Below are 25,732 nucleotides of genomic sequence, written 5' to 3'. Positions count from 1 at the left end.
TGTCTTGTTTAAAGAATAAGAAGGCCAGTGTCATTGGACTGCAGAGTACTTGATGGGGCAGGTTTAAGAAGATAGGGAAGGAGGCTTGTAGTTGGGGTGGGAGGGGAAGGTTTGAATTCCAAAGAGAGGATTTTCTTATTTGATAAAGTTAGATCTGCACATTAGGAAAATAACTTTGACAGCTGAGTGGAAGATAGATTAGAATGGGGAGAGACTTGTGGCAGTCAAACCAACCAGCAGGTTATTGTAACAGTCTAGGTGTGAGGTGATAAGGGCCTACAATAGAGTGATGATAATCTCAAAGGCGAGAACGGGGCATATGTGAGAGATATTACAAAGGTAAAATCAACAAGCCTTGGCAACAAATCGGACATAAGGGGGAGTGAGAGTGAGGAGTCAAAGATGACACTTAGCTTGTGATCCTGGGTGACTGGGAGGATAATGGTATGTTCAGTAGTTATAGAGAAGTTAGAAAGAGGGAAAGGGATCAAGTTGAAAAGGGGAAGAAAACAAATTCAACTTTGGACATGCTGAGTTTGAGATACCTAAGGGACAAAGGGTTCAAGATATTTAACGAGCAGTTGGAGATGCAAGACTGGAGTCTGCAGAGAGGTTAGGGCTGGATAAGTAGATTCAAGAATCATGAACATAGAGATGATAACAATCTATGGGAGCTGATGAGATCAACAAGTGAAATAGTTTACAGGGAGAAGCAAAGAGAGACCAGGAGAGAGTCCTATGGGACACCCTTGGTTAGCAGACGTGACCTGAATGAAGAGTCAGCAAAGGAGACTGAGGAGTGATCAGATAGGTAGGAGAACCAAAAGCGTTAGTGTCATGAAAACATAGAGAGAAAAGAGTACCAAGGAGAGAAGACTAATAGCCAGCTGCTACAGAGAGGTCAAGAACAATGAACATTGAGAAAAGACGATTAGATTTGGAAATGAAGAGATCATTAATAACTTTCATCAGCTGAATGATGAGGTTGGAAGCCAGATTGTAGAGAATTAAGAATGTGAGAGCAAAGGAAGTGGAGGCATTGTAGATAGCTTTCCTGACATGATCTGTAACCTGGAAGAGAAGAGATTCACTGAGGGTCAATACACTGTTAGTTGCTCTATCTTCCCAGTGGTCAAGAAGAGGATTGCTTTGTCAACCACAAAGCACCCATTATTCAGTGGTTGTTGAATACACTTTGTGCTTCTTGTTCAAAGGCCACAAAACCAGAAAATCTCTCACCAATGGAAATAACTGGATCCTAGGGCAAACTGAATCCTAGACATAGTCATATAATTGAGTCTTCCTCCTGAGTTTAGAACATAATGTTAACAAACCAACATATTTTGATATCAACGAACTCATCATTCTCTCTAAACCTGCTGCTTTTCCTGATTTCATTTTGTCTTTGACACCACCATTCATTAACCTTGTCTCCAATGTTTATAACTCTGGCTTTATGTTTTCCTTCATATAATAATGATGATCATGATGATAACTAGCAATGGACAGAACAGACTTGGAGTTGGGAAGACCCGTGTTCAAATTTGACCTGAGACATTTTACTAGCTGTGTGACCTTGGGGAAGTCACTTAAACTGTCTGCTTCAGTTTCTTCATCTATAAAAAAGGAATATTTTAGTACCTACTTCCTAGAGTTATCATGAAGAAAAAAATGAGTTATTTGTGAAACACTTTACAAATCTTAAAAGTACCAAATAAATGTTAGTTATCATTATCTATCATGTCAATCATTTAACATACTGTCAATTCTTCTGCAAACTCTCTTGTACCAGTCTCTTACACTCCTTTCCATTTCCACTACTGCTAGCCCAGTAAAGGCTCCCTACTATCCATTTGGATTGTTGTAATAATTCCTTAGTAATCTTCCCAACCCCCTTTGCACCTCATCTCTAATCTATCCTATTACTTCAAGAATAATATAACTTTTATTTGGCATATTCAATTTTGTGAAACACTTTAAAATTTTTACTTTTGAACTTTACAACCCTGTGAGCTACTGCAGGTATTGCCCTCCATTTTACAGATCAGTTCAAGTATACACCTTTCTCGGGGAATTTGGCAATCTAGGAACTGGAAGAGAAATTAAATGGTGCAGAATACCCAGGGATTAATGAACAAGCACGTATTAAGCATTGACTATGTTGCAGGCACTGGCACAGGAACAAGGTAATATTAGTAGGTTAGAATGCCAGAATTAGGTAGGAAGACAAGGGATCCTTGGGTAGTAGCCAATGAAATGGATTTAACCCTAGGGTCAAGGCTGGATATAGAAATAAGGGAAGGCAGCATAGAGAAGAGAGGTGGATATATTTAGGGAAGGATTAGATATATTTAGATATAAGGGAAAACAGAATAGAGAAAAGGGGTAGCATGGGAACCCAAAACCAAGAAAAGACTAAAGTTAGGTAGTCCTGGACAGTAGCTTTTAAGTTTAGGATCTTTTAGGTGGTACAAGATGAGATCTCAATATTCCAAATGTGACTGCCTATAAGTGAGTGAAGTGGGATGAAGAAATAGATTGTTGGAGTTGAAGAATATGAGCAGGGTGTAGAGGAGTTATGAACATGATGTTGAGAATCAAGATAAGAAAAATCATAGGGTACTAAAAGGTACTAAAATCGCATATGCAGTTGGGACAATCACCTGAAGGAGGGAATCAACTTAAAAGTATTTCAAAATCAAAATGCTGAGCTATCCCTCAACCCATCTCAGGGAATAAGGAATCCCAAATTCTTTCCCTTGCTGGATCAGGAATAGCCTCCAAGCAGAGAAAATCAGATTTCATTTCCTGTGAATACATGGGAATGTTCATTGAAAAGTTTTAGAATGTATGGGAGCTGGTTGATAAATGAACAGATATAAATTGCACATGAGAAAATGAACTAGGAGATGAAAACTAGCTGGAAGCAGGACCACTTAGAATCATCTCTCCATTATTTTCATAGATCATCTTAGGAAGAACCCTGATGTTTTAACTAGTCTAGCCCCCTTTCATGGATGAAGTTAGCTGAGACTCAAGGAAATCAAGAGATTTGCCTATGGGTACCCAATTCATGTATCAGAGAAGTGATCTGAATGCTTTTTTTTTAAACCTAGGCTCCTTCTAGGTGTATGATATATATATATATATATATATATATATATATATATATATATATATATATATATATATATATATATTTTGGCAAGGCAATGAGGTTTAAGTGACTTGCCCAGGGTCACACAGCTACTAAGTGTCAAGTGTCTGAGGCCACATTTGAACTAGGTCCTCCTGAATCCAGGGCTGGTGCTTTATCCACTGTGTCACCTAGCTGCCCTCTGACTGCTCTTTCAACTTCAAACTACAATGGAACCATTTTCTCATTTTGAACAGGAATCGATCATTTGACAACTCAGTCTGATCATGACTAGAGAAGAATATAATGATTATGACAAAGTTGGTTGACTTCAATGGAGATATCTTTATGTATAGAGCTAATCCAAACTGGCCAGAATTGGCAACATAACACAAACTATAATTTATACCTAGTTTTGAATCTTAACAGCTATTAACTTATCAATTAAGGATCCTTATTCTCAGTGTAGTCCATTATACCAGTTTTAGAGGGAATCACCAGACTTTTTTTTTTTTAAATCAGCAGAAAACTTTTATTCTTTTCTATCAGGTACATGTAAACCACAACCAGGGGCTTAAGTTACAGGCACAAGTTAAACTAGCTATAGAAAGCATTAAATATTCCTCAGGGCAGAAGACATCACAATATTGAGGCCAGGGAAGGGGGGGAGGGGAAATTCCCTCAGACATATATGCAATGTCTTAAGAGTTTCTATCAAACTTTTTTCAAAACTTAAAAGTTAAGCTCTGACATTACTTGGGTGTGGTTAGGGCAGGAGCAATTCTGCAGAACCAAAAAGATACAACAGCTGTGTCATAAGTATTTAAGCATCTTTGACTGCACTGTTAGGCATGTGCTTTAAAGCTGAGGAAAGAAGTGAATTAAATCCTTCCTGTGAGGACATCAGGCAGCCTTGCAGAGGGCCACAGCAGAAAAACGAACTTCTCCTTCCTCACGTTCTGTGAACTGTCTACAGATCTCGGCAGCCCCCTGTAACAAACAAGGTCAGAGTTAACATTCAGCAGCAGATAAATCAAAACACTATCCTGCAGTATGAGAGAGAGAAAAACCCCCACAAAATTAATGGAATTTATTAATGTCTCAAACTTCCTATCAGCTGGAAGTTTGAATTGCTTTTGAACAAACCTAAAAGCTCAAGGTAAGAGGGTGAGACCACACAGTATCTTCAATTTACTTAAGAAGGTTTATACTGTTTGTCAGATTAAAAGCTCTCAGACTGTTTTCCCCTCTGTATTTTTTTTTTTTTGGTGGGGCAATGGGAGTTAAGTGACTTGCCCAGGGTCACACAGCTAGTAAGTGTTAAGTGTCTGAGGCTGGATTTGAACTCAGGTACTCCTGAATCCAGGGCCAGCATTTTAACCACTGCGCCATCTAGCTGCCCCTCCCCTCTGTATTTACACCTACATCTAGATTTATAATTTAGAAGCTTTTTGTAGTGTTCCTATGGGGAAGAGGGGGAAAGATAGTAAGGAATGTCTTCCCTTTCCAGCTTTGTTTATAAGAGAGTCAGAAATGATAAAACTAGCCTCTCTAGATTCCTTCCATGGAGATGCTAATGATCAAGGGGCCTAGTGACTATACCAAGTCTCCCAGTTTGTCTAGATTGAGATTTCTCCAATTATCTCAAATTACAATTTTTCTAAGTATCTCAAACTGAATTTTAGTGCTTGAAGGGACCCTAGGAAGAGAATGTAACCCTGTCATTCCACCGATGAGGAAACTGTCATTCATTCCATTACGTACCTGGGTAACTGATGTGCTAGACATTACAGAGGATACAAAGATGAGTGGGACAAGGTCCCTCTTCCTCAAGGACCTTATCTACTAGGAGAGATAAGCATACAAAATACAAGGCAGGGGACAATGTGCTATGAGCAATTCAGAAAGAAAACTTACTTAGGGACCTTAAGGTAAAGGTGGTGGTTGGGCTGCACTTGGAAATATGTACGGATAGGACTTCTCCAATTGGAAATATTAAGAAAGGATTAAGTTACTTTCCCAAAGATATAGGTGGGTCCATTGTTCTTATTATTTCTTCACTGTGTCATAATTTAAGTAAATGTCATCAGGGAAAACTTGCTACTTACTCCCTAACCAATCTGGATGTCTGCTGATCAATTATTCTGGTTGAAGCCACCATGCTTGGAGTCAGGAAGACCTGAGTTTGATTCCTGGCTCAGACACTGACTAGCCATATGACCTTGAACAAATCACATCCCTTCTCAGCCTCAGTTTCCTCATCTGTAAAATGGGATGACAATAACAGTATCTACCTTATAGGGTTGTTGTCAAGTGAGATAACATATATAAAGTACTCCACAAACCTTAAGCTCTATAAATGCTAGCTATTATTAAGTAATTAGATGACAGTAAAATATATTTAAAACTTTAGTGAACTGATTTAAATTCATTATAAGATCTATCAGAATATTAAGAAGATATATCAGAATCACTACACCTTGAAGTAATAGCCGTAAATAAGATATACATTTAAGGAAGCCTTCATTAGCAATAATATCTTGTATCTTACTTAAGGACCTATAAGCAGGTGGGAAGAAAATAAGTGCTTCTATAATTGGACAATTAATTCTATTGTAAATTACTTCTTATATAGAGTTAAAATCTTCCCCCTTTCCCAGTTTCCCCCTCCAAAACTCTTAGTTCTACCCTCTGGGGCCAATCAGAAAAGGTCTGATCCCTGGGGCATGTAAAGGACCTATTTGGTTTTTTTTGTTTTTATTTATTTATTTATTTATTTTAGTGAGGCAATTGGGGTTAAGTGACTTGCCCAGGGTCACACAGCTAGTAAGTGTTAAGTGTCTGAGACCGGATTTGAACTCAGGTCCTCCTGACTCCAGGGCTGGTGTTCTATCCACTGTGCCACCTAGCTGCCCCATAAAGGACCTATTTGAAACCTGGTTCTTCCAGCTTTCCTGGGCCTCAATTTCCTCATCTCTAAAATGAGGGGGTTGGACTAAACAGCCTAGGAGGTCCCTTTCGCTCTAAAATTTAATAAAATATTGCTAGCTGATAGAAGCACCAAAATGTTTGGGAATCAGTGACTAGATTTACCATTTTTGGTTTGGTCCTTGCATATATCAATCAATCAAGTCACTAATGTCCTGGGTATTCCATTTTACAGAGCTAATTTATTTGTTTTATTTCAGTGATTAAACTTCAATCCCACATCCCACCCTTTCTAGGTTTACTCTGACTACTAAAGTCTTTATACCAAATAGTTGATATTTCAGCATACAACCTCTATTAAGTTCTTTGTATGGGATCTACTCATCCCACATTTTTCCTGAGCTAGCAAAGTACTCACTGATACTTACTGAATTAGAACATTTAAATACAGTATCTGACTTTTTAATCAAATGGGCAGCTTGCTGACAGGCCAATATACAAGTAATCTAAAATTTGGATTAATTAATTGCATTGGGTAATGAATTAATACATAACTTGTTAAAATTTTTTACTAGCTACGTCTTGTTTAGGATGAAAAATTTTACCAATAAGAGAATTTGTTTTTATTTAACTCTATACTAACAATTTTTGTAACAGATTTATTCCAATAATTCTACAGAAACTTATTTATGATATGGGCAGCATTTGATACTTTTTTTTACTAAATGAGTGATTATTATAATAGAATTCAGACAGGTTTTTAAATAAAATGTTCTTCAATTCCATAATGCCAGGGTCAGCAGGGTGGGTCTGTTTTGAGAAAAGGGGCGGTATATTAAGAAATGACTATGGCATAAAAACATTCAATAGAATTTCTTTAAAAGACCTGATATAAAAAAAATATTCTGGGGCAGCTAGGTGGCACAGTGGATAGAGCACCAGCCCTGAAGTCAGGAGTACGTGAGTTCAAATCCGGTCTCAGACACTTAACACTTACTAGCTGTGTGACCTTGGGTAAGTCACTTAACCCTAATTGCCTCACTTAAAAAAAAAATATATATATATTCTTCTAGACTGCTACCCCAAGGTAGTCCTTAATCCACAGGACATTATCCTCTTTTCCATCTTAAAAGACCTATCGAAGGGGGGAAAACCCCCCCTAATTTTGGAGTTTTGGCTAGTTTAGGTCATACCTTCAGTACTGAGTCATCTGAAGTGGACCCATGATTTATAGGAAATGGCATTCGTCCATCTAAAAGAAAAAATCAGCAAGGTTAATTTGTAGCACATATCAACATACTGACTTTGTGAGCACAGGCAAATTATTTAGTCTTATAGTTGCCTGCCATCACTGAAGTGTTAAACCTAGTTTACCATCTATATTGTTAAGGGTAAAATTATAGCTAGTCTGTCTAAAATATTTAACGAGTAGTCACCAATAAATTATAAACTTTAGAAAGAGTTAGGCTTTTAAGCATTTATTAAGGAGAATAAGAATTTGGTAAAGAGAGAGAGAAAGACCTAGATTCCTATCTATTAAAGGGAGAGCACATTTCTAGCTCCGCTCTCCGCCAGAGTCCACACGACCAAGCCAGAGTCAGAGCGCCAGGCTCCCCCTTCTTCCTCCCCCAAGCAACGTCACTTCCTGACGCCAAAGAAAAGACGCATGGTCTTTCCCTCAAAGACCTTCACCTCATGGGCGGAGCTCTTCTACAGTAAGTCTCCAGCAGGTGGCGTCATTCCAATCATTACAGTATCAGTAGAGGGAACTGACTATACCAATGAAAATACACAGGCATTTTCCTCTCAAAAAACAAAACTACTATTACCTTGGCTTCATTAATAGTAAGCATAGTGGTAATAAAACACAATAATAGGACTGAATCAGTCTGCACATGTGAAGCTTCATTTCAGGGCAGCGTACATCAACACTTAGTGCTTTATTACTTTTTTAAAAAAGAATTCTATTCTTATATAAGACATACCAAGTTCATAAAGATGGCCATCCACGTTGTTGAAAAGGATGAAATGGAAGTTCACTCCATCATCCACCTAAAGAAGTAACAGACAAAAATGAGAATTTCACAATTTAGGCTTAAGTCTTGACTTTTAACCAATAGATTTTTTAAAAACACCAAACAGAATTCTGGTCAGAAAAACTGCAAATACATTAGAAATTTTAATAGTACCAACATTCAAGGATTTTGTTTGTTTGTTTTTAGTAAAGGATCAACAGTTAATATGGAAAGTATACTTTTGTCAAGAAAATCATAGGACCGAATTGAATTTTATTTTATGTTGTTTTTAGGCTATACTGTCTATAATCCCTACAGGAAAGGACATTTCCTTTTATACTTTGATGAAATACTTTATTTCAGGGACAACGTTGTTGGATGCTACATTAGGATTGATACTTGAGAGACTAAATTTTAAGCAAAACAGTCTATCAAATAAACTACAGAATGATCTTGGCAAGTTCCTTCCATGAGGAACTGTATCACTTATCAACTAGACTTCTAAATGAAAGTTCTCATAAAGAAAAATGAGCAAAGGATTTTTTTCAGATAAGACTTTTTTCCCTTCTATTAGCTGGTCTTGTGTGAGTATTAAAACTGTCTAGGAGATGTGGAAAAATGTTTTGTACACATATTCCCATGAATTACACATCGCAGTGGAAACATAAGTAGGGATAGCCTAGATATTCTTGATTTGCAGATCTGAGTTTACCCGACATTGGCCTTCCTGGGCAACAGCATCATGGGCTGCTTGAATGGCCTGTAAAAGAAACAATTCTATTAGCTCAATGAATCATTAGAATTCATGGGCCACAACTGTTGTCTAGTTTCTCCTACCTCATTCTTCTCAAAGCACTTTGCTCTGTCTTCAGGAGACAGCTTTTCTGTTTCAGAAATAAACTGTTTCAGAACTGACCCATCATCTAAAAATATATAAAGATGCATGTTAGTGCCTAGTAAGAGACCAGGAAGCATGCTAGTCTTAAGAGAAACGCTTTAATTTTGATATCAGTGTAGCCAAGTCATGCCACATGACAGCTAACCAGCCCTTATATGAACCTGACATGGCTGAAAGAGACTTGAAAACATTAATTAGTGATGTACTGCCTGGGTCAAGTGCTAAAGAGTCCAGCCAGGAACCAAACTATTGTGTATTTTTTTGTTGTTGTTGTTCTTGGTAGGGCAATGAGGGTTAAGTGACTTGCCCAAGGTCACACAGCTACTAAGTGTCAAGTGTCTGAGGCTGGATTTGAACTCAGGTCCTCCTGAATTCAGGACTGGTGCTTTATCCACTGTACCACCTAGCTGCTCCTGAACCAAACTACTGTTAAGATGGCATGGACCAGATTTTCTTCAGGGACAATAAAACTGGGCTATCACAGAGTAAGGCTAAAATGCTACATTCACTGGCAAATTCAGTTAATGACTTCCCATTTGGATCTGTAACAGACTGACCATGCGACTGGAAGAGGCTAGGCTTGCTACTACTTCAAAGCATCTTCCTTCTATATAAGATTCCAGTTTAATTCATTCTCTCTACCACCACAAGCCTCAATAACTTCATCTGCTCAGATTACTAGAACCTCAGAATTGGAAGGGATTTTAAAGATTCTTTTCTACATGTCCTGGGAGGAATTCCTTCCATAGCGCTCTGATATCCAGGCCACATCTTGAGTACCTTTAGGAACATGGCACTCACTGATCTGAAGATAGCCCATAATTTCCAGACACCTCTGAAAACGATGTGTTTAGAAACAGACCACATGCAGAGCCAGAGGAGGTTAGAGCAAATATTAAACATAAAGGACTTATTCTAGAATACAAATGGTGCCCAACTATAGCTTTTTATTCTGTCGATAAGCATTAAACACCTACTACTGTACCAAGCACTTGGGATACAAAGACAGATAGCATAGTTGCCAATCTAGAGCTTATAGTCTAATGGGGGGGGTGATATAAAAAAAAACAAACCTATGTACAAACAAAATAAACTGGAAAGTCAAGAGGGAAGGGAAAGTCAATGGGAGGGTCAGGAAAGGCTTCTTATAGAATGTGGGATTTTAGTTAGGACTGGAAGGAATCACCATGGAGCCAGGTGGGAGAGAGGAGGAAGGAGAGAATTCCAGGCATGGGGTCCAGAGATGGGCCTATCTTGTATAAGGAACAAGAAAGTCAATGGTTAATGGATCACAGAGCACATGGTGGGGTGTAATATATAAGAAGACTGGAAAGGTAGGAGGGAGTAGCTTATGAAGGGCTTTCAAAGCCAAACAAAGGATTTTCATATTTTTACCTTGAATTAAGAGGGAACCACTGGAGTCTACTTAGAGGGTGAACATGGTCAGATTTTTTTTAGAAAATCAATTTGTTGGCTAAGTGGAGGATAGACGAAGAAGTGAGAAACCTGAGTCAGGGAGAGCAGTCAGTAGGCTACTTCCATAGTCCAGGAGTGAGGTGATAAGGGTCTGTCCCACAATGGTGGCAGTGTTGGATAAGGGGAAGGGGTGTACATGAGATTGGTCATGAAGGTAGAACCAACAGGACTTGACAAATGATTGGATATTCAGGGGCTTGTGAATTAAGAATTGACACCTAGGTTGTAAGCCTGTATGATTGTGCTGCCCTTGAGAGTAAAGGGGAAGTTAGAAAGTGGGGGAGGGCAATAGTTAACTTTTGGACCAATAAAACTTTCACTGTAGGGTCTGTTAAGAGAACTTAAGAGATTCAACCATTCGTTTGCAAGATTAATCACTTATTGCAGTGTTTCAGTAAAGTTATTAACATGAAACAGCTGGTCTTGCTTATAGTTACCAGTGGATAGCTGGTAGCAACATGCACAAGTAACCCAAAACACAGGATTACTGGCTTTCATATTTGTATCTCCAATGCTTAGCACTGTTCCCTTGCATACTAGGGTGATTGACATTTGATTGATTTGACAAATTTTGTCTGAAAGCACATTTAGACCTTTCATTATAAATTTCTAATCATCTCATGTTGGCTTTGAATCTTTAAGATAAAGGATCATGTCATACTTCATATTTTGATACTAGCCCAAACACTATGGTTATGATGGGCACAGCAGTAGGCAGAGAGTAAGCATCTGACAAATACTTGACTATGCTCACAGCTTAAAATCTTTCAGCACTTGGGCCCAGGATAGCTTGCAAGGCTATTTCTGGAGAACGAGAGATTTTAGGCCCTCTTTGTATCAGGGCTACCTTAATATCATTAAGTTTAGTTTAAGCTTCTGTGCCACTTATTTCCATAAGTCACACTAGAGTATACTGAGAAATTGATGCATTACCTCATTAAGCTTTTATTTTATTCTCTATGTTTCCTCAGATAGTTACTATGGTTACTAGCAAGCAAGTCAGCTTTACTAGGCAGTCTAAAACATCTCTCCTGCCCACTTCAGTCTTTAACAGGCTCTTCAGTCTTAGCTAGGGCACAATAGTACCTTTCACTATCCCTTGATGCTCCCTGTCCTGAACTCCTCAACCTAGACAAAAAAAATATGCCAAATCATGCTTATAGTAAAGCTGAGCTCTCTTTCTGAAGGAAAGCGTTACAATACAGGCTATGCAAAGGCTAAAGGTCACTGGTTAGCAATAAATTACATACTGGCTATAATCCAATGCCCCATAGAGAGATCAGAGATAGTTACCAAGTCATGGGCCTTCATAAACGTACCCTGGAAGTTCATGCATAGGGTTTCTGGTCAATATATTTTAAAACATAAATAGAATATGCATGTGACCTTTGGATCAGAGTTTCTCTTTTTTTGTGGGGCAATGAGGGTTAAGTGACTTGCCCAGGATCACACAGCTAGTGTCAGGTGTCTGAGGCCAGATTTGCACTTATATCCTCCTGAATCCACCGTGCCACCTAGCTGCCCCCGGATCAGAGTTTCTTAACCATTTTCTAATGTCATGGATTCCTCTGAGAGTCTACTGGAGTCTATGGACCCATTTTTAGAACTGTGTTTTTACATGTACAAAATAAAATATCAGATTAAAAAGAAAATCAAATATATTTAAATTATTAAATTAAAAAAATGAATGAATGCCAGGCTAAGGAGCCCTGCTTTAGATTAAGGAAGAGAAATTTTGAGGGAGAGCCACACTTACCAAAGTTCAGTTTGTCTTGATTATTAGCAACTGCATGTATGAGGCCAATGGTGCCACAAGAGTTGCCTACGGTCTGCTTCATGAAGTACACCTTAGGACTAACTTCTTGTCCCTTCAGCTCTTCAATCTGTTTTTTCCTGAAGTTCTCATGCTATTAACAGTAAAATCAACATCTGTTCTTTGTGGACTAAACAGTTCAAAGTTAAGTCACAGGTGGTATTCAAACTTAAAACTGGAATTTTACTACAAGTCTTAGTTTTAAAGGCTGGGTAGGTAGGGCCTTGGAAATGGATTGTCTCCAGATAATCCCAACATCAGCCCTTCCCCCAGCCCAGGTTGGACAGCATCACTCAGAGCCCCACCCTGATGCTGCAGTGCACCATCTGCATTAGAGAGAAGCCCTGGGTTTTGTCTAGACACCACTGCCACCTCTGGCCCGGAATATTAGCTACATCACGAACTCAGAGTAAGCAGTTTAGCTCGATTCCTAAAGATGTATTACCTTACAGTTAAAATCTTAAGCACACCTATATTTCCATTTAAAATATTTCAGTTTGATATCAGGTTAATTTAGACAAATGAATAGCTAGAAATATCTATTAGAAGCATGCTGATTCTAGGGAGACAATATCATACAAGATGGCAGCCCATGAATATTTGCAATTTTTATAGTAAAACCTCTAAGATGAAATTCTTTTCTTCTCTACCCACACTTGTTTGACTTTAACCCTTTAAATCGTTTGAATTTAAAATTAAACCTTTTTGAGGGTTTTTTGGCAGGGGAGTGGTAGAATGAAAAGGGAAAAGATTTAACTCTAAAATAAAGAAGATCTGCATATTCATTAAATATTGCTTTTAATTCTGAACAGACAGACCCTAGATTTTGTTGTTGTCTGGATTTGTGATTTCTTTGGTTTGGGGAGCTCCTGGTGAGAAGATGCTTCTCTATAGTCTTAGATTTCTGAAGGCTCCAAGAAGGTGACTTCCCCAGGCTCAGACACCTGGTATGTGACAGAGGCAGCCCTTGAACCCAGGTATTCCAGACTCAATGGATGGGTCGATTCTCTATCTGCCATGCCATACACTACCTCTCAGATACATAGACTATATTTCTTGTCCTGAAAATTTTTGTGCAGCTTAAAGCATTAAAGATAAAAAATACACTGATTTGTCTATATGGATATATACACACATACATATGCTTATGAATATATTTTACAAAATTGAGAAATAATGGTCACATTCATTTCACAGTGAATTTCTCAAGAACAAAACAATGTTTCTGTTAGAATTTTACAGTTTCTGGCCAGAAACGTTTAGCCTTATCTTTTTCAAATGGACGAGCAGTATGAGCTTTTGTGGCATAAGGATGCCACAACCAAGTTAACATTTGTTGGCCCGGTTCTTTGCTAAATCACACAATAAGAAATTGGCTTTAAGAGCTTCACATAGTTATAAAGCAATAGGTATTTAGCAATAGTACAGCAAGCAATAGTACTGCCACCAAGAGGCTTGTGACCAGAAGGCAGACCAAAAAATAACATATCGGGGCTAAGTACTAAGCAATAGGTTTGGGCTTAAAATACCCTCATAGATAACCTGGAAATCAAGAATATTCCGGTTAATATTTTGTCATTGATTCAAATGAAACATAAATTAACTTTAGAGGAGATTGGATAGTACAATTCTACTTTTGCTTTTTAAAGTTTTGCAGCAAACTATTGCTTAGAGACAATATGCACAGTGGTATATCCACTTTTGAGGTTGATTTCAAAAAGGACACGTACCATAAACTTCCACTTACAAGCGATTTGGCTTAGTCTGAAGACTAAATATCTATCACATCTCATAACAGAATTTTTATTATTTTTAGAGCTGGAAAGAACATTTGAGTTAAAATCCGATACCAATGTGGAGAGGAAATGAAGGCCTATAGGTGGGAATGTGACTCCATTTAAGATCAGTTAGTGGTGGATTCAATACTAGAGAACACATATATGATCCCTGTTTTAAGGTTCTTTTTCTGCTGAAAGGTAGGCTGAAAGTAAGTTTTTGTTTTGTTTAAAAGCTTTTGAGTCATAGATGAGTTCATGCCTTTGAAGAGAAAAATCTATATTGCTACACCCCCAAGGTGTAGCTCTGACGTACTTATCAAAAGCCCCCAAGTCATGGCATGATTGATCTAAGGCCTAAAAGCTATGCCACCATATTGAACGGGCAAGTTAGTGTTGTGCATTTAAAAATCAACCCAGAAGCTAGTCTGAGAGTTGCATTTGCAGGTGGCAACCTCTTTTCTGCTTTGTGTTAGCATCTGACAAGAAACACTATTTTATTGTACCACAAAAATTCTCCAGGCTGCTATCTTATCTTCACAATGTACCCATAATAGTAACTTTGTGTTGCTGCCTAAAGCACAGAATTAGAATCAACACTGATGTGACCACTTCTCAGACAGTTGGTACAGCAAATTTGGCAACTGAATTTTTAAAGGCCAGACAAGTTTACACTTCCTATCAAGGTAGAAAGGGTCTGAGTGCGGATCCAACAAAAGGCTCTCATCTGAGGGTTGTCTTAAGGACTGCCACCAAGAGGCTTGTGGCAGACCAAAAAATAACATATTGGGGCTATGGCAACCCCAAAAGCCAATCAAGCATGGAATGGCTTCATGGTTCATGGGTAGAAGAATATTCAGACAAATGAAAATTATGGATCTTTAGAGTTTCACATACTCACATATGCCATTTGACACTTCATGGCAAGCGGAGGCAAGGGAGTGCTAGAAGTTTCATGCAAACTAGTTTATCCTACCTCTCTTATTTTTTTATTCTGAAACCTTTTATTCCATTATCTGGGCATGTAGTAAATGACCTGTAATAAGACAAACTTTAGTGCTTACTGAGAGAGCATGGTTTCCTATATGCTATGAAAAACATTACTGAAAAAGTATCTTTTCAATCTAAACTGTTAGGTGACAAGTTTATTTGGGAAAGGAGGCAAAGTCATACTCAAGACCTCACCACAGATGCAGTAAGAGAATTCCAGACACAAAGGGGGTAGAGTTGAGAGCTTAAATTAGAAGCTCAGATTTTAGACTAGGAGTATTTACCTCTTTGCTAGTCTAGTGAGGCCCGTGGACCCCTTCTCAAAATAATATTTTTAAATCCATAAAATCCATAGAATTAGAAAGAAAATCAATTATATTGAAATGCTACTGTCAAAGTATTTTTAGGAAGCTGTTTAGGGAACTCAGGTTAAAAGCCTGTTTCAGGCTGAGTTTGAGAATCTACTGTGCAATTCACCTATTTTGATGTTGCTAAGTGATGACCTTCCATTTTGTAGAAAGAGAAAGCAGTTCCAGTCACAGAGCCAGCCAATAGTTATTTAAGGGTTGAAGTTCTCTTTATTCATTGGACCACGGGCATTAAAGAAGATGGTTCCCCAGCTATCCTTAGAGCGTTACAAAAATCAGAGAGACCTGAGTGATGTTAAAAGTAATCTTTAAGACAAAGGCCAAAAGTAGATGAAGGGAGGGGAAAGAATGGGGGGGTATTAATTTGGTAGAAGTTTTTCTGAACTGCCCATAGCATTTTAGAGTTGATGATGCACCTCCAAGATAGAATTTTAGAAACTGGTAAGAGAGGGCTTTGATCTGTCCAACCTTTTTATATCATAGAGGAGGAAATGGAGGCCCAATGGTTTGGCTTGCATCTTTTTTCACTCTTCCTAAATCAGAGATCTTCATTAGCAGCTAAAGATACCTACTCATTCTAGAAAGTTTGACTGCATCTCCTTTTGCAATGACTAGCTAAGGAAGTAAATAAATACGTTCCAAGGGAAAGGAAAGGAAGGCCAGGCTCCTCCTACTCTCTCCCCGCCCCCCTCAGGGCACACCCTTTGTTTTCCCCATCCTCAGAACGACAGCTTCTACACATTTAAGTTTCTAAGCCAGATAACACCACTCTTTCCTTTAACTATGATCCCCACCCCCACGTTTCCAAAGAAAAATCATCTATTGTAAAAAAGACCCAGCTCATCCATATCCCCCATTTCCTACCTGGGCAGTGAGGGGAAACAGTAGAAGCAGCGCACAGGCTGGGGATGGCACGGAGTTCAAAGACTCCTCTTCCAACCCCAGCACGTCCACGAATTGCCAGTCACCCCCGACCCCCAGGCGGGTCAGTACCTGTGGGATACAAGACCAGAAACCAGACCAACCGACCACACCTGCTTAGGGGATGTAGTGGAGCCAGGAAGCCAAGGGCTCCCTCTCATATTCCCTCTCCTCACCCCACCTCCCCACTGGCCCCCTCCACCCACCGCTGCCACCCCCCAAGACCAGGCTAGGAGGAGGGCTCCGCCCTGCTCCACTCTCGGGGTGCAATGACACAGCACAAAGCTGCGCGCTTCCCACACGTGTCCTGCTCCAAGCTGTTGCATCCCAAGCGCACTGGAATAATCTGGACTACATTTGGGGGGGGCATCCACTAGCCTCCTGCAGTGTACTCCCCCACAACCCCTCCACCCAATTAGGTTGCTCTACCTCTCCCTCCCCCCACCTCCACCATTCTAGGCCCTGGCATCGCAGTTACCATCTGGGGTCATGGTGAGCCGGGCAGGAGGGGGAGGGGTGGGTCTGAGACTCAAGACCCATGGTGTGTGTTGGGGGGGCAGCAGAAGGGCTCCCCCCATCGCCCACCTCCGGAACGGACTGGGTGGGGCGGACTGCGGCTATCCTGCGAAAATAGCCAGACCCGGGGTACCCAGAAGGAGACTGCCCAAGATGGAGGAGGAAGAAGAGGAGGAATCCTAACGGGAGCCACCACTCACTTTGTTCAGCATCTGAAACGCACAAGAAAGAGAATAGGAATGGGAGAGGGGAGGGAGAGATGAGAGAGCAAGCTGGACGCCCCACCCCAACACCCCCTGTCCCCCAGACCAGGAAGCTGTGCACCTGCCGCTAACCTCGGGGTTAATCTCCATCGGCTTCAGCTGCATCTTTGCACGTTCCGGCCCGAGTCTCGAGCGCAAGGTGAGCGCAGAGAAAAACAGCCAAGAGCGAGCAAGCGAGGTAGCGGACCCGCCCGGCTGCTCCGCTTTATATACCGCTGGTCGGACTCATTGTGGACGACTGCGGAGGGGGGGGAGCGGAGCAGCCCAACTGGTGGGACATAGACACGCCGCGGAGGATCGGCATTCTACACCCCCTCCCCCTGCAACGGAATGGTACAGCCGGCCCCCCAAAAACAGTGCGGTGTCGGTTTCCACTGGTGAGATAATATGAAAGCTGATAAACACCCTAGAGGTGCTTAGGTGTTATGGGTGAGGCCTTTTCGGTGTGTATCTTTCTTCCCCTGCTCTCTGAGCAAGACATGAGTAAGTCCATTTTCCATCATCTCAAATACGAGGACGAACGGTCACATGCCCCGGTGCTTCCAGTACAGGTTCAAAGTCAACAGGTATTTATTTTTTTTAAATGAAGACTTTCAGGGCAGCTAGGTGGCGCAGTAGGTGGAACACTGGGCCTGGAGTCAAGAACACTAGAGTCCAAAACCATCCTCAGACGATTATTAGCTGTGTGACCTTGGACAAGTCATTTTATCTGTTTGCCTCAGTTCCTTCAACTGTAAAATGGGGATAATAATAGCACCTCCCTCCCAGGGTTGATGTGACTATCAAATGAGACATATTTGTAAAGCACCTGACACATACTATATAAATATTAGCCATTATTGTTATTATTATTTCTTTCTTTTCCTCTCCTCCCAATTGTAAAGCCATCTCTACTACTCCTATTCCACCTTACAGAAGAAAGTACCCCAGTGCCTCCTAGCTTGGGCCTAAAGTGCTCTTAATTTACTAAAAAAAAATTCTCATAATCTTATATACCTTCAAAGATAAGGTGTAGCTCTCTTCCTACAATTGAAATTGGATTGCTCACCTACAGTTTCCTAAGTAAACTGATAATAACATTTTAATCCCTCAATTCTGTTTTGAAGAACAAATGAAAAGTATATTTCTGTCTTAGCATTTAAATGTCAACCAAACCAAAGGATCTCAAAGTGCTTCCTAAAAGTGCCATTTGGTGATGAATATTAATAGACTGATTTTACATGTGGAGCAATAGAGCAGACAGATGCTGAAATGTATACCCTGGGGTCTTCCTGATCTTGAGGAGCTCTTAATTTTGATGGTTGGAGGGAGATGACCTTAGAGTCTGTGATTTTTCTATTCCTTTTGTGATCCCTTGGGATGACAAGCATTTTAGGAAGAGAGAATGTCATAAGCAAAGGTGTAGAGAAGGGAAATTGTATGAATTACAGATGGCACTAGACCTATTTGAACAGAACAGTTTATGCAGGGGGAAGGACAGAGGAATAGAGGGAAATTAAATAGGAAAGGTGGGTTTGGGAAAGACTGTGAAGGGCCTAGGGTGTCTAAGGTCTGTAATAGTTTACCCTGTAGACAGTTGGGAAGACCCTGAAGGTTTCTGAGCACAGAGTAACCTCATCACAATGATGTTTCAGGAAGATTAATTTGATAGTGTTGCATAAAATGGCTTGTAGGCGAAATAAAATAGATTTGGAAAAGGGAGGATGCAGTTGAAATTGTCCAGCTAAGGTAATAAGAACCTGTGTTAGGGCAATCACAGTGGAAATGGAAAAGGACAGATTCAAGAAACATTATGAAAAAAGAACCAATAGGATTTAATGGCTGGTTGGCTACTGAGGGTGAGGGTGATGGTGACAGGGTAGTAAAAGATGATTAAGTTTTTTGAGCCTGAGTTACTGGAGCAATGGGAGAATCATTGATAGAAAGTGGGAGGGAAGTGCATTGTCTTCGGTATCTTTGCTTTTTTTGTTGTTAATTTTTTTTTATGACAAGAATTCTTCAGAGTTAAATCCTTTGAGATTGAAGATTTCTAAAAGTTATAAAGGTTTTCTGAAGGTTCTTTCACTTTAGCTCATAAGCTTTTTCAGAACAGGAATCTATTTGTACCTTGTTCATAATTCTTCACAAACCTAGCATTTTAGTGTTTACACAATGAGAAATGTGACAATAAGGTGAAGGAAGAAACAGAATGAGCAGATATGAGATGATCCCTAATGCTAGTCAGAATCTCTTAAGAGCCTAGTAACTCATCAGATCCAAACTCTGTCCCTCTAGGCCAATAATTAATGGGGAATTGTTTTGACTTCAGTGACAATATTTTCCTTGACTCACTTCTCGGGCCTATCAAGTAAATTGATATATGCAAAAAATCCTTTGAAAAGTATAAAAATGCTATACAAGTTTGACAAGCATTGTTTTCTTAATGGTAACACCATGGTGCTCTTTATGCAAATTATTTGAATTAGAAGCTTTGGCCTTTTTTAATACCTCAGGGTATCCAGGTATCCAGGGCAGCAGTAAGCTATAGTGATAAGAAATTGGATCAGTAGTCAAAAGACCTGGATTTAAATTGCAGATCTGTTATTTTATTACTTGTGAACTTTGAGTAAATAATTTTACCATTATATTGGTTTCCTTTATTAGTTTCCTCCTTGTCTATAAAATGAATGGGGTTGAACTAGATGAAGCCTAATTCTCTTCCAGCTTTAAATTTTCTCCAAATAAAAAAAAATTAGGAAATGTTGGCTGTCATTTTCACTGTCTAGCTAATTTCCTGGGAGCATGTTAGACAAAGAGTGAGGTTCTTTGATTCTTTTTTTGGCGTGGGGCAATGAGGGTTAAGTGACTTGCCCAGGGTCACACAGCTAGTAAGTGTCAAGTGTCTGAGGCCGGATTTGAACTCAGGTCCTCCTGAGTCCAGGGCCGGTGCTCTATCCACTGCGCCACCTAGCTGCCCCTAAAAAAAAAGTGACATTCTTAAAGCAAAGGTATGGCCATGTCATTCTCTCACTCAGTAAACTGGGATGGAGAATTGAGGATAATCCAATTGGGTGGATTTATAAATGTTAGAATACTAATGGATGGATTACAGGTGTTAAAGCACAAGAGACCTTTCATATGTCCTCCCTCTAACCCCCTTGCTATTGCCTTTCCTCTTGGGTATATATGGATGTATATATTTTGTGTGTATATACTCGCACACTCACTCACACACCCCTACACCTATACATTTAGTTGTCTCTCTTTTTAAGAATATGAGCTCCCTGAAAGCAGAGACTTTTTTTTAATGGCTTTGTATCCCTAACACTTAGCACTGTGCCTATCACACAGTAAACAAGAAATAAACTCTTGTTGATTGATAGATTATAGTTTGATTATATAGTCATAAGATCATAAATTTAGACGGGGGGGGGGGGCGGCTAGGTGGTGCAATGGATAAAGCACTGGCCCTGGATTCAGGAGGACCTGAGTTCAAATCCGGCCTCAGACACTTGACACTTACTAGCTGTGTGACCCTGGGCAAGTCACTTAACCGTCATTGCCCCCACACACACACAAAAATAAATTTAGACCCAGGGGGGTTTCTGAGGGCCACCACTTAGTCCACCCATGAGTTTACCGAAGAGGAAACTGAAGTCTAGGAATTTAAAGTGACCTTGCCCAAGGTCATACAGTTAGTAGGTGGCCCAGTTAGGATTAAATTTTAGGCCTTCCAACTGCAAATCTAGTGCTTTTCTTCTTGTATCTTATCAACCTATGGGAAGTCTTTGGTAGCATGCCACAGAGTGCCTTCTTTGGCCTTGTTCGGTAGATGATTCATAATTGAGAACACATGAGTGGGATGATTAGTGAACATTTAGAAAAGGAAGCGGTGCTCACAAAGAACGGCAGGGTTTTATCAACAGTGTGTCATGCCAGACTAAACTTATTTTCTTTTTCTCCAAAACAATATTTCTGGATATACTTTACTGAGATTTTAGCAAATATGAGACAAATCCTCCTATGATATTCTTGTGAACGGGATGAAGACACACCAGAGGATTTTGTTATTTGTTGTGGTTCCATTGTTTCAGTCATGTCCAACTCTCCATGGCCCCATTCTGGGGTTTTTTGGAAGAGGTACTTGAGTGGTTTGCTATTTCCTTCTCCAGCTGATTTTACAGATGAGGAAACTGAGGCAAAGAGAGAGAAGTGACTTGTCCAAGGTCACACAGCTAGTCTCTGAGGCTACATTGAATTCACAGAGGTGAATATTCCTGATTACAAGCTCAGTGCTCTATCTACTGGACCACCTAGCCACCCAGTGGTCAAATGGCTGGATTCAAAGTTTAGTTATTAATTGCTTAATATCAACCCAAGAGGGGGCAGCTAGATGGCGCAGTGGATAGAGCACGGGCCCTGGATTCAGGAAGACCTGAGTTCAAATTCAGCTTCAGACATTTGATGCTTACTAGCTGTGTGACCCTGGGCAAGTCACTTAACCCCCATTGCCCCGGAAAAAAAATCAACCTAAGAGGTCTCCAGTAGAGTGCCTCAGGGATTGGTGCTTACCACATCAATGACTTAATTAATTACTTAATGACTTAATTAACAACTTAAAAGATCGGATGATATGCTTATCCAGTTTGCTGATGACACAAATCAGGTAGGGGTTGCTTACATGTTGAATAACAGAATCAGGATTCAAAGAGGTCACGCTATGCCAGAGGATCTGGCCAAATATGATAAAATGATATGTAATAGAGATTGTTATAAAATCTTATATTCAAAACTCAACTTCATAGATCCAAGATGAGAAGTTAAGTCAAAATATCAATTCAACATAAAAAAAGAGGAGAATATTTGAGGATGGTTTGTGGACTGTGTGCTCCATATTTGTCAATAGTGATGCAGCAGTGCAGAAAATTAATGTGATCTTTGGCTGCATTAGAAGAAGCATGCTGGCTGGGTCTGGGGCTTGTTAGTCTGTGCGTATTCGGCCTTGGACAGACCACATACTTACTTCTGCATCTATACCTGCATCCACATCTGCACCTCAATCACAGTGTTGTGGGGAAAGCACTTTGTAATCCTTATGGAATGTTTTGTTTTTTGTTTTTTGTTTGTTTTTTTTTTTTAGCGAGGCAATTGGGGTTAAGTGACTTGCCAAGGGTCACACAGCTAGCAAGTGTTAAGTGTCTGAGGCCAGATTTGAACTCAGGTACTCCTGACTCCAGGGCCAGTGCTCTATCCACTGTGCCCCCTAGCTGCCCCCTTATAGAATGTTATAAAACTTTTGGGACACTGTAGGAACGCAAATTGTTATTCTTTTGATTATAGTTTTGAAAGCATACTAAAGTGAATTAGCTATTTTATTTTTTAAAAATTTTTATTATTATTATTTTTTGCAGGGCAATGGGGGTTAAGTGACTTGCCCAGAGTCACATAGCTAGTAAGTGTCAAGTGTCTGAGGTCAGATTTGAACTCAGGTTCTGCCCCCCCCCTTCCCCCACCCCCCAGCATAAATGAGAGGCGATAGAGTACAAGACAAAGAGTATTGACATCAAAGGACCTGGTCCAAATCTCTGCTCTGCTTCTGAACTCCATCATGACCTTGGCATACCACAACCTCACCACGCCACTGTTTCTTCTTTTGCAAAATGAGAGGGTTGGACTAGATGACTTCTTAGGCTCCTTCCAGCTCTTAATGTATCATTCTTGTAAAGAGGAAGAATCATCCCAGTTCATGTTTGATAAATTTAGATTCCAGTCTAAATATTTTAAAAACACATCATGCTCTTGTATAAAAGAATTTCTTGATTTACAACTTCTTACCAGATGAGAATTAGGGACACCTTTCACAGTCTGTTTCTTCACAGCTTGCCAGAATGAAGTCTTGGATCTGAGTTTTGGGGAGATACTGGCTGGATCAGATAAATTCCATCACAATATAGCACTGGTTAATTTTCCGTCTCCCAGCAAAGCTATTCAGAATCAATATTGCACCACAGTGACTGTTTCCAGTCTGCATGTCCATTGCTGATGCTGCAGAAATGGTGCCCAGTGGGGGCTATGCCTGGGAGGGGGGGAAGCCCACACTTACCAGCTGAGGCCGTCAAAAGCTTAGCCATTGTCCCAGCCTGGCCGATCTTTAAATAGCTAACAGGGAGGAGGTTTCCTTCAATGCTGTTTATAGTCCTGTTCTAGCTTTGAAACAAGCAAGAAAGATGCTTGTTAGGAATAGACCAAAGCTAAGAGGCTATTGCTGTGTGAGAAATACTGTATGTAGAACTTTAATCAATAAGGATGCTGCAGGAAAGTGGTTTCCAATGAAATCTTCTCAATCCTGAGACCTTCCAAAGCAATTAAGACAATAATTAGTGCAGGGGTTCTTAAGCAGAGATTATTTCAGGCAGTTTGTGCACTTGGACTGGGGGGGAAATTACCTCTTTATTTTCACTAACATCTATCTGCAATTTATCATTTCCTGCACATATGAATTTAATAAATAAAACATTAAATAAAGAAATAAAAGCTAATTTTCTTTAAAAACCCTCTTTGTGAAGAGGTCCATTGCCTTCACCAAACTACCAAAGAGCTCTGTAGCAAGAACAAGGTTATGAACTCCTGACTTAGAGGGAATCCCTCCCAAAGATCCTCCTCTACTGTTTCAGCAGGGCCTAGAGGTGACCCTGGATTTTCAAAGGCTATGCCAGCAAAACCCAAGCTCTGATTGTTCCTCTCAAACTGGGACTGCTTTGAATAAGGTCCTAACCACAGTTTCATTACTAAGGAACAAGTCTAGCTAAAGATGATGAGGCCCATCCATAGGACACGGGCAACCTGAAGGTAAACAGGACAACAATATGCAGATACCTGGTGTCCTGGGTCCTTTCAGGTGACCCAGTTGATAATGATTGGAGTTTTGGCTTGCAGTTCTAGGAATCCTTCTTGATGGAAGAATAAAGCTAGCAAAAGTATGTTAAAATGAAAAATAAAAAAGGTTTCAGGTCTTGGGGGCTTCTCCATGACTTCTAGCTAACCTTTCAGTTCATCTCTTTAGGAAGGGGGAAAAATCAATCTTTGGCCTGTGTAAGCAATATAATAAGTTGATTGATTCCTTCCCCATTTTAAACCAGTTATTTTTGTAACAGCTAAATGGACACAAGATGAGCTTTGAAGTCAGGAAGATCCACCTCCAGCATAAACTGCCTGTGTGGCTGAGGGCAAGTCATGTAATTAACCTCTTAATATCCTGAGAAGTTTTCTAAGACTATTTTCACAGTGGAGGTTCTCTGCATTATTGAAACCTCAGCTCCAGATTTTTGGGGGGCACAGGGGTATCTCATAGGCACCATCCAGATATAAGCAGATGAGAGATTTGTTGGAAGTTCACTAAATTCTCACCTATTTCTATGTTTTTGTGAAAAGTACCAACGTTATGAACAATGTCTCCTTGCAAGCAGAGGGTCTGCCTATAATGTTCACATAAGGCCAGTGGCCAAGATTGTCCTGTTAACTTTCATTTCTGGGTAATATGCATTTTGCATGTCTCAGGAAGTTAAGGTAGATTCTGGTTACAATGTTTTTCCCTTTACATTCAATTTTGCTCTCCACTCACTGGGTGTGATACTGTGGAAGTCAATCCATCTACGCTTCTGTCTGGATCTTAAAAATAGGTTTCATATTACGTGTTCATACTTTTACAGGGATTTTCAAGGATTAATGAAACAGTGTATATATCAGGTGTTCCAAAGTCTTTGAATGAGAGAGGCTTTCTGTAGTACAAAGCAGTATTATTTTTAAGTGAAGTGTACTCTGGTATAGGAATACCTTAAGAGCAAGGATAGCATGATAATAACTTAAGCGAGGATTACAAGATCACTCATCTACACCTCTCCTTTTAGAGTTGAGTGATTTAACTAAGGTCACCTTAAGTAAAAGTGAGATGTAGACCTAGGTCCTCTGATGCCAGATCAAATACTCTGTCCACTACCACACTGCCTTTCATTTCAAATTTCTAAAAACTCAACAATAACTCGATTGTATATATTCACGTGACTCCACAAAATGTATTTTTTAAAAAATTTGTAAAGCTTAAACAGAAAGGTAGAGTGGGAAGGAATAGCTACTTGTGCCTTCTTTTCATATGGAATATGGCCAGCAACAGGATAGAGCTAGCCAGGAATCAATCAGCAAGCATTTGGAAGCTCCAGGAAGCAAGCTTTTGGGAGGAAAGCTGGGCAAGAGAAAGTGGGAGAGTCCAATATCTAAGATCTAGGCTGGCAAGAGCTTCAGGGTTCAGATCCAAGAAGAAAACCAAGGCACCTATCCTAGGTCTAGACAGGGAGATGGAGTCCAGAATTCATCAGATAACAGTCAAGAAGAGCAATTCTGATAGATTGCTGGGTGAACCCTTATTATTATAATTTCTTCTGGCCATAGGTGGCTCTCACTCAGCAGAGCCAGTGATGGTAGGATTACTCTTAGCTGGGGTGTTTGAAGAAATACTAGTTAGTTAAAGGAAGATAAAACAGATTGAAATTTTGTGAGGATGATCTAATTTGAGGGCTATTGAAATGAAAAACTATGATTCTAATTTCACACATTGCTTTTCTTACTTATAACATTTTTTTTTGCAGGGCAATGAGGGT

The 25,732-nt window shown here is 39.9% G+C and overlaps 1 protein-coding gene across 1 annotated transcript; it reads right to left on the bottom strand.

The window, feature by feature from the left end:
• Positions 1-3,647: 3,647 nt before the first annotated feature.
• UCHL1 (ubiquitin C-terminal hydrolase L1) lies at positions 3,648-17,320 on the bottom strand. The gene is made up of 9 exons (XM_043972394.1): positions 17,172-17,320; positions 17,037-17,048; positions 16,264-16,392; positions 12,210-12,360; positions 8,917-9,002; positions 8,792-8,839; positions 8,050-8,116; positions 7,258-7,316; positions 3,648-4,126 (listed from the first exon to the last, which is right to left on the bottom strand). Exons 1-9 carry the CDS (start codon positions 17,202-17,204, stop codon positions 4,040-4,042), a joined length of 672 nt encoding a protein of 223 aa, XP_043828329.1. The 5' UTR covers positions 17,205-17,320; the 3' UTR covers positions 3,648-4,039.
• Between the last annotated feature and the right edge of the window lie 8,412 nt (positions 17,321-25,732).

This window comes from Dromiciops gliroides, chromosome 6 (genome assembly GCF_019393635.1).
Source record: "Dromiciops gliroides isolate mDroGli1 chromosome 6, mDroGli1.pri, whole genome shotgun sequence".
Classification (NCBI taxonomy): Eukaryota; Metazoa; Chordata; class Mammalia; order Microbiotheria; family Microbiotheriidae; genus Dromiciops; species Dromiciops gliroides.
The sequence above is the reverse complement of the archived record's forward strand: the minus strand, read 5'-3'. Positions and strand labels throughout refer to the sequence as shown.

Bases quoted from the DNA above. Each gene is read 5' to 3' on its own strand.
- UCHL1 (XM_043972394.1), bottom strand. From the start codon at position 17,204: ATGCAGCTGAAGCCGATGGAGATTAACCCCGAG. The intron at 8,840-8,916 runs GTAGGAGAAACT...TTTCTTTTACAG, and splicing joins AGTGCTTTGAGAAGAATGAG to GCCATTCAAGCAGCCCATGA. The intron at 7,317-8,049 runs GTATGTCTTATA...TTTTTCTTTTAG, and splicing joins TGGCCATCTTTATGAACTTG to ATGGACGAATGCCATTTCCT.